Raw genomic sequence first — 14,009 nt, forward strand, 5'->3', positions numbered from 1 at the left:
CTTCCAGCACCTTGTTGAATCTATGCCACGAAGAATTGAGGCAGTTCTGAAGGCAAAAGGGGGTCCAACCCGTTCCTACCATGGGGTACCTAATAAAGTGGCCGGTGAGTGTATATGAACTGCTCAGTACCTTTGGGTTCCCCCCGCCTTCCTTGGCAGCATAGAGCATCTGCAGCGCAGACTCAGACAGGGTCTTGGTCTGGTCTAGGATGGTCATCTGCTGCTGGTGATCATGCAGCTTAGAGGCCAGGCCCACTGATGCCACAATGAGTGGATCGAAATAACTTGCCAGCTGGGTTACCTGGGAAAACCAGTGGAAGAGAACTGTTTGAGGAAGGATTGGATTACAAGATAGAAAATAGAGAGAATTGGGTTTTCTTTCTTAATCCAGAGGGGATGAAAGGATATATGGTCAGACCATCACCTTGTGTCCTAGTTGCGCAGCTTCGCCTCGGGCCGCAGTGGAGACGGGATCAATCAGATGCCCAATCTCCTGCACAGAGGATGTCAGCTGCTCCTGGAGCGCCTGGTGAGTTACAACATCAGAGTATTACGGTATAAGTCACAACAGAATGACTACAGATTCCATTAGGTTCTTTCTGTCGGACAAGACAGAGGTGATGGGGTACTTGAACTCACTTCCATGGAGATATCATCTCTGCAGGGCAAGCTCTGCCCAACTGCAGCTAGGGAAGCTTGCTCAATGTCCCGGATACACTTATTGATGTTGTCAATGGAATAGTCACACTGCCTCTGTCCTGGTGCCTTGTCCCTATAATCAGAAAATGTTACATCAATACATTTTATAGTATTATGCAAACCAATATAAAATAAAAAGAGAAGACATGGTACAAAATTTGCATTTAATTCACTGAAGTAGTTAATACTTTTTAGCATGTTTCTGACGTTGACACCACTTTCACATCTGAAAGCAAAATATGGAGTTACAGCCTGCAGCCGATTAGCGTAGCTCAGCATAAAGACTGGGAGCAGGGGGAAACAGCTAGCACCTCGAAAGCTTACTGAGTAACACATTCTATATTGTTTGTTTAATCAGTAGAAAAACTGAAACATAGAATCGACAAGTTGTAGTTTTACATAGGGTTTTGTGCAGGATAATTTTTTGGCTGGGAGCATTGGAGTCTTGTCATCAGGATGATATTGCAAGGCAACCAGTAGACACTGCTTAGCCTAAATAATCTGTATGCTTTTGTTTCATATTTAGCAACAAACATAAGATTGACATTAATCTTCTCATCTAACTCTTGGTAATAGAGTGAATAAACGTTTTATTGTATTGCTTAAAAGCATACATACTTTTGCTGCTGCAAGAACTGTGTATGCATCTGATTGGAGGATAATGACAAAGACAGAATTGGTTGGGGCACTATGTGCTGCAGATCCACCATGGCTCATCATCTCACCAGTGTTCACTAATCGATTACAAGGCAGCGGGAATCTCAGCAGATATAAACTAATGTGGCAATTTATTGCTTAGCTGAGCAGATATCACAGAATAAGCCCTCTTGCTTCAGAAACAATGTTTTCCTCTAACTGTGAACAAACCATTATAAAATTTGATCCAAGATAATCCTGCAGAGACAGATGTGGCAGTAGGTGGGATTATTACCAACCTGATGGAGGTGATTAGGCTTTTGATTGAGTCAGAGACTGTTCTGGAGTGGCCGGCCAGTATGGACCATGTGGGAGGATCTTTGGGGTTGAGGACCAGCGAACGGGCTGTTTCTAAAAGGTAAGTTGAACTATCGAGCATGGAGCGGGCTGAACGCACGATAGGTTCCTGGGCAGCTGAGCCCTGTGGAAATGCAAACATAATGCAGGTGAAACAACAGCCCAGGTAGCAGCTCAACACCAAAGAGCTTACCACAATGGTATGACAGAGTTGTTAATATTCCTTGACTACCTTGGAGAGATCAAAGGTGCAATCAACGGGAGGGTTGAGATTAGAAAGGCGCTTTACACAGATGCAGGAAAAAACACCTTCAGTCTTTATGATCTGGGCCAAAGCCTCCCTCGACAATTAGATTAACAAGCTGAAGATTAGAGCAGCTGTGCTGAGAAAGAGTGCCGTTCAACACTGCCCTCCAACAGATTACAGCCATAAAGCTTTTAGAGGACTGTGTGAGAACTGTTACACTCAAATTGAAAAATAAAATTCTGTCTTTCTCTTGACATAAAAAGGGGAAAATGGACCTTTGGTCTGATTGCCCCCATGTTCGCTGTACAAACCTGTCTGTGTTGGCTCATATAAAAGTGTCTGTTTAAAAGGGATTGAGTGCAGTCACAAAAGATTTGTCAAATCTCTCTAAAGAGTAGCTTCAAGATCCTCTGTAGGATGCGTGGGGGAAAAAAATGACTAATTGGATGTTTCTGAGAACAGAGGACCTGATGAAAGATTGCCTTTCATTTTCATTCAGCTAAATCATTAGGAACTGTGGAAAAAATGAAAAAGAATGTTCCAAACGGAGCAAACAAAATAAAATGGATGATTACCTCATTGCTGATTTGCGCTGGGATACTTGCAAATTCTGGGTTGTTGGCAAAAATTGACAGGTTTTCTACTGCCTCAAGGAGTGGGGTTGTAGCAACACGGCATCGGTTTCTGTTGTCTTCAGAAAAATCCCCATCTAAGGCCTGAAACAAGACAACAGCATGTGAATATGAATATATCTTTCCATTTTGTGGCTGAATTATACACACATCCAGTGCTTCTCTCACATGACGAACGAATTCTGTAACAAATTTACACTCAACGTTTTGATCAGTTGGGGAGTTGACCTTGATGGTTTTAACAAGGTTGGCTGTGGTGTTGGCCACCTCTTTGGCTGACTGGACAAACTGTCTCCTAGCCACAGGGTTAGAGGTTTTGGAGGAAGCAAGGCGGCAGGCGTTACAGAGAGCGGAGGTGTGCTTGGCTACAATTGTTGCTGCAGACAAGATCTGACAAACAAAGACATGAATCAGAGTTGAAATGAAGCATTCTGCTAGGGTGTGTAGAGTAAATTATAGACAACATTCAGGTCGATTTTAGGTTTTTAAACATTTAATGACAGTCACAAGATATCTATACACTACTGTCCAAAGTATAGTACCCGTAGAAAAGATAATGGACCTGTAATGTTTTCAAGGCCCACATGGACCTTCTTACCTGTGAGGGACTACTAGCTGGGTCCACTAAGTTCTGACAAGCCATCTGTATAGCCTGGTGGGCCCTTGCAAGCTGGATGGGATCCACCAGTCCCTCATGGCCTGACTGACTATTTGGATCAGACACTCCTACAAGATATAAGGCCTGCAGGGCAAAAAACAAAGTTATAAATTAATGGATTAGTTTGCCACCAAATAGGTTCTATATTGTCCTCCATGATCCCCCCTTGTGGTCCATGTTCTCTGACTTACATAGGTATATGAATAGCTACATATTGTATACATTGCGCATACCAGGGGAGCTTGCTGCAGAGGGAACACAATACTTGTCAGAGTTTGCCCATTTTCAGACAAGGTGAACTGAATTTTGCATGGAGGTTAGGGTGTTATTTTACAAATTTAGGGATGGGAGTCTGTAAAACCTCCAAAAAAACCTAGGTCACTATCATGGCCAAGTGTACTGCGCAAGTCAGAATGCCATTTATTATGAATGGATTCCATTTATGGATTCCTTTTATTTATTTTTTGTTTAAAAGAGGTGTATCAACCTTAAAAAATCTCAACAATTTGCTTTCAAAATGTAAGTAGATTCATTTTAAGCATTTATTTAAAAAAAACAATTTAAGCAAAAAGGAGTGCTGAAAGCAGAAAGCTCAGATAAAAGCAGAAGCATGGTAACTCAGAGGGAGTAGTTAGTACCATGCTGTGATCTCACCTGTCCTGCAGCCTCTGTCAGCCCACACAGAGCTTTGGACGCTACGCCCACGCTCTCGCCGAAGGCCAGCACATCACCTGTCTTACAGTGCTGTGAAATACCTGCCATCGACTCTCCAAGGACCTAAGGCATTAGGGAAATGGAGAAAGACATTTACAAGTTAGATCTTCAGCTACCTACTACTTAAATATCTCTGACAGTTAAAGTATATGATTCACGCAATTATTATGAAAGCCTGTACCTTCGAATTCTCCATGACACTCTCGATGCAGTCAAAATAGGAGAGTTCGCTGACAGGCTCATTGGGATTATCCAGGAGCCCTCTGACAGCCTGTACACAGATAGAGATGATAATAACCTAAACTACAATGGACACACAACTGAACATTCCTTCTGCAATATTACAATTTATCAGCCACTTAAGTTAGAGAAAGGAAACACTATAAATATAAATCAAACTGATGAAAATATACTGCCATGATACATATTGATAATCAACATTTAAAATGCAGAGCAGGATTGTCATCTTCAGGTACTTTAGTATACGTAAATGTAGGCTTCAGTATAGAAAAAATGCTCAGGTTTATCAAGTGTCACTAATGCACTTACAAAGTACTATAGTTCCAAATTTAATGTACGACTATAATTAATGGCTCTATGGTAGTAATTAAATGTAAAATAGGTGTAAGGAAAGGGTGAACAAATGCATGTAGTTTTCCTGATTAAAAACATACAGGCGTGTACAGGCAACAGAAAACAGGCCTAAAAAGAATAAGAGTCTGTGTGTGGTACTGTGTGTGTGAGGACCGCTACCTCCAATTCCCTCAAGGCGTTGTCACACTCTTTTTGTCCTGCTGCTTGCTGTGTACAGAGCGTGATCAGCTGGTTAATACTCTCTGTCACTGCCCTGAAACACACAGGCAGCCACACAGGCTTTTTAGCTCTCACGTGTCCTCTGCATGCACACACAGCTTGGCTTCACTCACACTCACTCACACATGCTTTTAACTCCCCTATTCAAGCATGGCACTGCTGGCCTCTCACTGCGATAGGCTAACACCCTGCACAGGAGTGCCGAGATTGTCTTGAGCTGGTGTTCAGCCTTGCTGAGCACAGACAGGCCCTGGCCAAAGCTTCCATCTTCCTAATTAGACAGAGAGAAGTCAGTCGGGCCTAAAGCCCTGCGGGACCAGCTGTTGGCTTCTCACTTCATACTCCCTCAAGCAATGCCGAGTAGATACAGCTTGTGAAAGGCATACAGATGCAGCAGGGAGAAGTTTTATGACATTTAAGTATAAAATTTGAATTTTTCATATCTTACTACATGCTTGAATAAGGACTTGAATTCATATTTAGGACAACCTTGTGTAGTTTATCAGAAATTATTGTATGGCATTCATGAAAAGAAAAAATAAAGAGAATGTCTGATACATATCAGGCACTCTGCATTTTATCGCACCTTGCTGCCACAGCTAGGAGATTCTTAGCATTGGCTGCGCCTGGATCCACAGACAGAGACTTGGCAGCCAGCAGCAACTTACTGGACGCCATGGATATGTTCTTCAGATTACCAATGACTTGGATCTGGTCCTCCTGGCTCTGCACAGGCAAGGAACAAAAAAATATGCAGGTGATTGTTAAGATGGATTTAGAGAATGAATTGTGTTGGCAACAGTTGTCAAGGGTTAACGCATTAAAACATTTTTATTTAACGTATCCCTACCCCCTATAACCTCTTTTCCTCACTCAGCAGGTCTCTTTGAGCCTGATTAAAGCTTGGGTGTCATGCTACATCAACTCCAATCCCAGATGATCTTTCCAAATTAATGAACAAAATAACCAGAACGTCACAAGATCTCATTACATCTGACTGTGTTAGCGCTCTTGGTCACAATCATGTGCCTAAGTAAATTGGACGATAAGGTCTAATTAACACATGATTTAAATAGCTTAGGTAATAAAGTGACACAAGAATATGCCTCGTCCACTTAGCGTTTAAATCTTTTCTTTTGTCCATCAACGGATTCAATGCTCCTTTCTGTGTATTAAATACTGGGGACAGTAGATTACCATTTACCTGTTTAAATGGAGTGTGGAGGGGGTTGTATGATCATTAAACCTACTTGGGTGTGTCCTGCCATCTCAATGCCAGCATCCAGAAACTCATCAAAGTCTTGGCTGAACTTCCCTGAGGCCGCAGCCAGCTGGCTGCTTGTTCCACGAGAGGAGTGGACGACCTCGCCTGCAGAGTGGTTGAGTTCAGCAGCTGTGTGGTTCAGTTCACCCTGGGCCTCCTGGAATGTCTTACTGCAGGGAGGGAGCTTCAAAGACAGGACACACATCAATTAAAGCGTAGTGTAGTACACAGACTATCAAAAATCAAGTCAAATGACAATAACCTGTTCCAGAATGACGTGATGTTGTAACGTATGTGTTAAGTACAGATGTTTTGTGTAAATACAAATCCACTAAATGTCAAGTAATCCCCAAGTAAATTTGGGACTCACAATGTCCACCAGCAGCTTCTTGCTGGCCTCACCAATGCTCCTAAGGGCCATGTCAACATCCTTCTGACCTGGCAGGCAATTTACGCAGTTATTCAGGGAGTGCGACACTGCTTTGGCCACCTGAAACACAGCGCAAAGCTCTGTCACTGGACTGCCATTAGTCATTCTAACAATGTGGTACACAACACAAAGTCCCAGAGCAAATGTATAAGGGGACAAACATCTCAAATGCAAATTGGGCTCACAGCGGTGCAGAGTAATCCGTGTCACTAATTTATGCTGCTGTCACAGATATATGCCAAACAATATGTTTATCCCCTGAAGGGCTGCAGGAGAATGAGCAGTTTTACTCCGGCATTCCTGAGAGAGGAATACCAGGCAAGAGACCGAGCAGAGAGAAAATAGCAACGCTTAGAGGGGTTGATTGTTATGGAGAGGAGAAATGTTTACAAATCAGCAGAGGAGAGAAAGAGAGAGGGGCCTGAGGAACAATGTGATCGCTTGACTAATATCACTGTCTCTGAGGTGTATAATACTGGGAGCTATGCTACCTGTGCCAGCCTCTGTTGACTCTCAGCATCTCCTGGATGAACCAGGGCCTGATGGGCTTCATGGATCAGCATGGCTGAGCCCTCCATGACAAACTGGGCTGAATCCAGCATCGCAGCTGCAGCCTGAGGCTCTTTGGTGCTGGCTGCTACACCTCTGGCTGCTTGAGCCAATGTTCTTAAAGCCTGTGCTGTTTCTCTGGAAGCCACACCTGCAAACAACCAGCCACACATTGAAATGAAGATGAATCATTATGATCATAGAGACAAAGAGAATATTATGACACAACGAAAAAATATCAGTGTAACAGCAGCATCAGTAAATACCAGAAAGGGAAACTACAACCTGAACTATGGATGATATTGCACAGATATAAATGAAATAAGATGTTCACATTTTCTGGTGTTGCACATTGTTATGCAGTGAGAGTAAGTAACCGTGTTTCTGTAGAAATTGACAATTACATTTTACTTAACATTAAACTCAATCTCATTAGTTTTACTTTGCAGCAGTACTGTTTACGCAAAACAAACTGAGAGGTATGTGTAGTTCCTGTCTTTACTACAATTTTAATCGCATTGTGTAAATCACCTGGCAGGGGCTAGCCGTACCACACAGAGAACACAGTGTAATACTCAAATGCTCTCATTGTTTAAATAAATGAGTTTATGTAATAAACATGTCTCCATATGGGAGGTGCCCTTAACTTATTATACACAGAGCCAAAAGCATCAAATTGCATCAAATTGCATTAACCAGCCAGGTGGAGCCATTTGCTGATGGAATGTTAAATCTGATGAAATTAATGAGTAGCGAGGAGTACCGTGGGCAACACAGCATTAAGTGCCACCTTGGAGCATTCATTGTTAGACATACTTTTCTCTATCTGTCTTCATCTCTCCTCCCCTAAGATCCTCAATCAGACCAGAATTTACAGCAGAACTGCCAAGCCATGTTTGATTCAAAGGGTAAAGTTGAAAGCAATCGTGATAGCACAATTAAAGGAGTTGTAAAATCTCTGCCTGCTTTATCCTCCCACTCCCACTTGGCACAGTTTAAAGAAACAACCTTTTTCATTAAAAAAATGCATCCAGCAATCCAAAAATATTTATTAAATCTATCTATTCTAGAAACTACACTAGACAGAAGTACATTTTTTAAATAAGCGGCTACTTAGGCTTTTGAGAGGTGCAATTTGTGTAGAATACACTCCTCTTACCTGTATAATGCTCATTGCCCTGTGCAGCACATGTCAGCAACTGGGCCATTGAGGAGCCCACAGCCTTAGATGTACTTCCTAAATCCTGAGCACACTTCTCCAGCTGTGGGAGAGAAGGAACACACAAATAAACCATTTGATCCACAGTTGGGATTTTCTCATCATGTAAGTATGTCTACATTGAATATCTACAATATGTTTCAATTGAACTTCACAGCAGATTTTGCTATGTACTGACCGTTTCCCCAGGAAGAGGTTTAAGTTGGCTGTCAATGACGGACATCTTCGCATCCTGAAGCTCACTCTTCAGCGTCTGTACAGTTTTGAGGGCTGAATCGATCTCCAAAGGACCACAGGCTTCATGGGCCTTCAAACGACACACACAGATACATTTTACTCACAGGCACGCAGCCAGCCACTATGGAGCACAGCCAGGGTGTCGGCCTACTGTATATGTTGTGCTTGAATGGAGAAGATAGAGACACATTTCCTGCATCATTAAGATGACTCAACACCTGCTATTCCTAACAGTGTTATGTATAGATACCTTCAAGGTGGCCGTCCTGAGCTCAGCCAGGCAGGTAGCCAAGTTCTTGGCACACTGGCCTAGTTGCATTCCAGCTGCCTGGTCAGCCACTGTTGGAACTGCTGATTTTGCAGACGTCACCATCTTACTTCCAGGCTGAGCGATGGTGACAGAAAAACAACAACAAATTCATAAGCCCAAAAGGAGCAGTGGCATGTGTACCTAATGACAGAGAGTTTGATAATTGCTGACTGTTTCACGACAAAAGGTCTGACCTGTAAGAAGCTCTGGCTGGCCATGATGAGGGCAAGCTGGGCACCAAGCTCCTCGGGCTGGGCCTGGCTGCTCCTCATCCCCTGCACCAACTGGGGAATGCTATCTGCTACTGCCTGCATTGAACACACCAACAATGATTGCTAATCTCCACATCATACTGTTTGAAAGAGAAAGGCGTTGAGTGTAATATGCATTGTAAGGATTTACTTTTGTAGTACATTATTTGACATTGTTTTACTGCATCCCTAACAAGAGTAGACAATCATACCTTGCAGCTGTGTACTAGCTGTTGGTGTGAGACGGTATTTTTGTTGGAAGCAGCAGCATTTTGTGCAGCTGCGATGGTCTGAGTAGCAGCAGCCGCTGCCTGCTTAGCAGCTATCTGTTCAGAAGATCCAAACGGAAATCATTTAGGCTAAAGTAAGAGAGTGGCGCCTAGCTGAGAGTAACATTCCCTTTCGCTCTATGGGGTATTAAGCTGTCATGATCTGCACTCAGACAGAGTTGTTCTAATCAAACTAAGAGGGGCCACAAAACAAACATTCTGTATGAAGAGGGAAATTGAATTGCAGTATTAAATCTTTATTTCATGGGATGATCAGCATTGCTTTCCTCTTGCTATGTTTCCAAAACTAAAGCACTGAAAACATACTGTTTAGCTCACATTAAATCACAGACACAAGACTAGCTTTGAAGCAATGACAAGAATGAAAACAGAGAGAGAACACATCCCCTGTTGAGCGGATAAGGAGGCGAAGATGACGAAAGAGAGCCAGATTACATGATATTATACTGAAAGAGAAAAACAAGACTGAACTGAATGTAGAGTTGACATAATAGGTGTGAGTAGAATTTTCTACCTATGGTGTAGCGTCCTTTCTATAATTTTATTCCTATTTACTTCCAAAGAAAAGCATGTGCAAATCTGCACAGCAGTTGAATGACAGTGTCAGGAGACAACAGGTAGGCTTAATGAGATCTTAAGGTGTGACTTTGATAATTGTAGCAGAATCATGACACTTCAATTGTCTTCATTAGCTCACACATTTCCTTGACAGAGCATGCCATTAGCACCAAAAATGTAACCATCTGAGGCAAGGAGGCGGACTCAGATATGTGTCTGATAGCAGGCTGATCCCAGCCCTGGGTAATGCGTAGTTTATGTGCCTAGGAAATTGAACAGTGGGCGCTCTTGAGCGGAGAAGGGCTAGTCATTAGGGGCAAACTGATAACAAGGGCTAAACACAAATCTTTATACTCCGATAGCTCATTCAAAGCTCTAATGGGATTTATAGCTCACTGCTGTGGGAAAAGAGAAATAACACAGGCAAATATAGCAAATGGACCGTATTCATACAAATGACTGCTTAGGCATTTCTTAATTTGCACTCTGACATGCGTTTCCTTTAGCCTAATGTTCAAACTCTCCTTTTATTTTGACTATGTTTATTCTAAAGCGATCAAAACAAAATGGGGGAAAAGAGATATTTACGTGACATCTTTGCTTGTCGGGAGAAATGAGGAGGAGTGTTCTGTTTTGATCAAGTTCAAACAACACAAAGAGAACACGATGACTTCACTTCCTCACCTCCAGCCTGTTGACTAGTTTTTTCTTTATCGCGTTCTGAGCCGCAGCATTAGTGGCCACACGTAGCCCCTCAGCTGCCTCTCGGAGCCTCTGCTGCTGGTCCTCATTCTCTGGGTAAGCAGCCGCCCCCTGAGAGTACACACACACACACACACACACACACACACACACACACACACACACACACACACACACACACACACACACACACACACACACACATCAACACATGGCCATGACACATACATGCAGTATATAACAATATATATCAGACCTCAGCAACGAAAGTTTATCAACTCTAGTTACACACATTGTGCAATAGATGCAAATACGTATTTAGCTCTGACTGCTCTCTGGCAGTTTCCAAGGAAACCGTTAATGCCTGATTCCCACTTCCTCTTTGATGATGGCAGTGATGGGGTGATTAATGTGTCACAGATCAAAAACATCTCATTTGCCATAGGCAGCATTTCACTTGCCTGGGTATTTCATAGTCATAGTATCCTGCTCGACAGTGCCAGGGGCTTATTAAGAGCCACTGATGCTGCACCCTTTTATTTTGGATGTGCATTGATGCTGGTAGCTGAGCATACAGTAATGCCAAAATGTGTATTCTATCAAACAAAAGCAATTTAGTTCAGTTCATCTTTTTACACATTCAGTATGACATTAGACATGAAAGAGCCCAATGACAGTGCTAATAGAAAACGAGAAAAACTAAATAGAATGCACAATATCAGCAGTTGTGGATCAAACTGATAGTTTACATTGGGGTGAAACTAACTACTAACTCTTAAATATTAATTTGAAATAAAGCACTAATAAAACTATAGTTAAGAAAATATAATGTAATAATGACAGAAAGCTATAAAATGAGGTTAATTAAGTTGAGGCAAATCGTCGACAATATATATTGCATTACATTGTGAGAGTACAGTCTTACCTTAGCAGCCTCCACCATCCGAGCTGTGGCGTCAGCCAGCAGTTTGGCTGCAGCCAGCAATTTCTTGGAATTGTCAACATCAACTTCTGCCTCGGCATCAGATCTCATGGCATTGACCAAGTCAGAGGTGGCCTGGGCTAACACCCTGGCCTGACGCACCATCTCGCCTGTTCACATATACAGAGAGTAAGTAAAAGGCAGATGCCCCACACAACCAGAATAGCAAAGCTGATTTGGAGTCTCTGTCAATGTGCATTTGTTTTTGTTTTTAATGAGGTCTGTTTGTTGTGCAGATTGTTGTAGATTTGTATCCATTTCAACAGCCAGAACATTTTGAAAATGACCTTTACGCTTCAAATTTGTCATCCTCCATTTAGTTATAATATTTTCTGCATATTTAGTTGAGACACTAGAGATAAAATAACCAATGGAAATATCTTTTTTTTGGCAGACCCATTTAATCGGGTGGCAATCATGTAATAATGCAAAAATCCTGTACACTTTATACAACCAGAGATATTAAAAAATATGAATTATTCTAATGGGATTTACTAATTAATATAAGATTGATGACAAAGTAATATCATCTTATGGTATATGTGTTTTATATTTCATCATATCACCCAACCTTTGCCTGCATCACTGAGACATTTATATAAGTGTGCTAGTGTTGCTTGGTCCCATCCTTTTTACCTTAATGAACTTTTATAGCTGAAGGTTTCTAGTGAGTCATCCTCTCTCTTGCAAATCAAAGTCTTTGGAATATATGTAACACCTCTTCACACACCTATAAAAAGCTGTGTTTCCCATACACCCACCTCCAGCTCAAAATAACCCACCCAAAGAAGTCTGTGAAGACTTCTATGTGCCTTACAACCTACATCCATTGGCCGTGTGAATCAACCAATACACGTACACATACACATCTGTAGAACGGACTCTAGTCACTGAATACTGATCTATTGCTATTCTATTTTCTCTTTTTTGTTGATTTATAGAAGGTAAAAAGTTTGTCCTACCAAAAATGCCCTGATCATGTGTTTCTTTTTAAGTTTGAAAGCCTCCCTGATGCTGATTAAAACCAGATTTAGAGCTCCATAGTGGTTTTAGATGACATGTTTCATACAATCCCTTGACAATTGGCTTGGTTGGAAAAATGTTCAGCCTCATGGCTCAACCCATAACAAATTGCGTTGACGATGTTTTCACAGGATTTTTTTAGATCACTTAACATGGACACAATTATGGACAATGTTTTAAGGCACTCTTATGTGCTCAAAACACATGAGAACAAGTCAAAGCCAGTCTTCATTAGAGCTCACCTGATTGTATATTTGTTACTGTTGTGAGTAAGGAGAAACTAAAAAAAACACCATAAAACTTTAATTGAAAGACTAACTGGACTTCACCCTCACCATTCTCTGACCTTGAGTATTTCTTTTGTACTCACCAGCATCACCCATAGAAGTGAAAATGTTTTCTGTCACGTTCATGATGGTGTCTGTGGCCTGGTCGTACCGCCCGATGGGCTCTCCGCAGCTGGCATAGTGGCGGACATGCTGCAGCAGGTCGCTGAGGGCCTGGCTCACCACACCTGCTGCTGCCCCGACTTGCTTCAGCAGCTCGCTGTCGTCGCTAGCCGAGCGGCAAGCCTTGACGCAGGTTTCCACAGAGCGGTCCACCAACTTCCCGGCCTCGACAAGCTGCTCCTGACACACTGGGGAGCTGATGGTTGGGCTCACTACCTGCACCACAAACAGTTATTAGCAGAAACTCAGAGAAATTACATAAGTTGCAGACTATTAGGATATTAGACAGACTATATCAAATTAATTCCTCTTTGATGTAACAAGTACAAGAATGCAGGCCTTTAAAATGAAACAATAAATTGTTATTTATTAGTTTCTGATGTAAGAGTCACTTATTTTGTAAAAGCTAAGATACAAAGACCTGTTTTTTAATTTAAAAAAGTTTAAAATTCCATATCTCCATAGTATAACAAAAGCTGCAACAGTGAGCGTCTTACATCCTATTTGATGATTTCTTGCCTGTGGGTAGGTCCCAGGGTAGATGACAAGTTTAAGATCAGTACCTTGGTACAGGCTACCAGCTGTGAGGTGGACAGGGCACACTGAGTGGCAGCTGCGATCACCCGGTTCTGCAATATGGTGTCTTCGGCCACCTGGGCCACGTTCTTGGCCTTCAGGACTAACATAGCAGCTGCATTGGCCACTGCTTTGGCCAGATTCATCAGCGTGTCCTGCAACATATTAATCAATGTTTTTCACTAAAACAGCACAGCTGCGCAAATGTGAGTGAAGGGGAGAAGGAGAGTAAATGTTTTTAACACATTTTGTCCAGTTGACATAGTGTGAATACTGGAAATCTAAAGCACAAAGAATAACAGCAGTAAAATTACAACACAGATATCACTATCACAGATAGTGATTATGAATTTTAGGAGGTGGAAAATCAATAATATATGTTAAATATGAAATCAATTTGATCAAAACCTACA

General features: G+C 42.0%; 1 protein-coding gene across 5 annotated transcripts in view; it reads right to left on the minus strand.

Annotated features, from left to right (window-relative positions):
- Positions 1-14,009, minus strand: part of tln2b (talin 2b) — a 76,644-nt gene that overhangs the window by 17,678 nt on the left and 44,957 nt on the right. For 3 of the 5 annotated variants that reach the window (XM_034878547.1, XM_034878546.1, XM_034878545.1), the window contains exons 18-40: positions 13,584-13,751; positions 12,942-13,236; positions 11,492-11,658; positions 10,549-10,677; positions 9,229-9,342; positions 8,960-9,073; positions 8,706-8,840; positions 8,397-8,525; positions 8,159-8,261; positions 6,942-7,150; positions 6,391-6,510; positions 6,007-6,204; positions 5,343-5,482; positions 4,697-4,790; positions 4,125-4,214; positions 3,884-4,006; positions 3,170-3,313; positions 2,776-2,961; positions 2,515-2,655; positions 1,635-1,816; positions 640-772; positions 425-526; positions 131-301 (exon numbers count right to left, since the gene is read on the minus strand). In XM_034878547.1, coding sequence (XP_034734438.1) covers positions 131-301; positions 425-526; positions 640-772; positions 1,635-1,816; positions 2,515-2,655; positions 2,776-2,961; positions 3,170-3,313; positions 3,884-4,006; positions 4,125-4,214; positions 4,697-4,790; positions 5,343-5,482; positions 6,007-6,204; positions 6,391-6,510; positions 6,942-7,150; positions 8,159-8,261; positions 8,397-8,525; positions 8,706-8,840; positions 8,960-9,073; positions 9,229-9,342; positions 10,549-10,677; positions 11,492-11,658; positions 12,942-13,236; positions 13,584-13,751 — 3,387 coding nt within the window. The remainder of the gene's footprint in view (positions 1-130; positions 302-424; positions 527-639; positions 773-1,634; positions 1,817-2,514; positions 2,656-2,775; positions 2,962-3,169; positions 3,314-3,883; positions 4,007-4,124; positions 4,215-4,696; positions 4,791-5,342; positions 5,483-6,006; positions 6,205-6,390; positions 6,511-6,941; positions 7,151-8,158; positions 8,262-8,396; positions 8,526-8,705; positions 8,841-8,959; positions 9,074-9,228; positions 9,343-10,548; positions 10,678-11,491; positions 11,659-12,941; positions 13,237-13,583; positions 13,752-14,009) is intronic. The other 2 variants (XM_034878549.1, XM_034878548.1) reach the window with 1 other exon arrangement.

This window comes from Etheostoma cragini, chromosome 8 (assembly GCF_013103735.1).
Source record: "Etheostoma cragini isolate CJK2018 chromosome 8, CSU_Ecrag_1.0, whole genome shotgun sequence".
In the NCBI taxonomy this organism is placed as follows: domain Eukaryota; kingdom Metazoa; phylum Chordata; class Actinopteri; order Perciformes; family Percidae; genus Etheostoma; species Etheostoma cragini.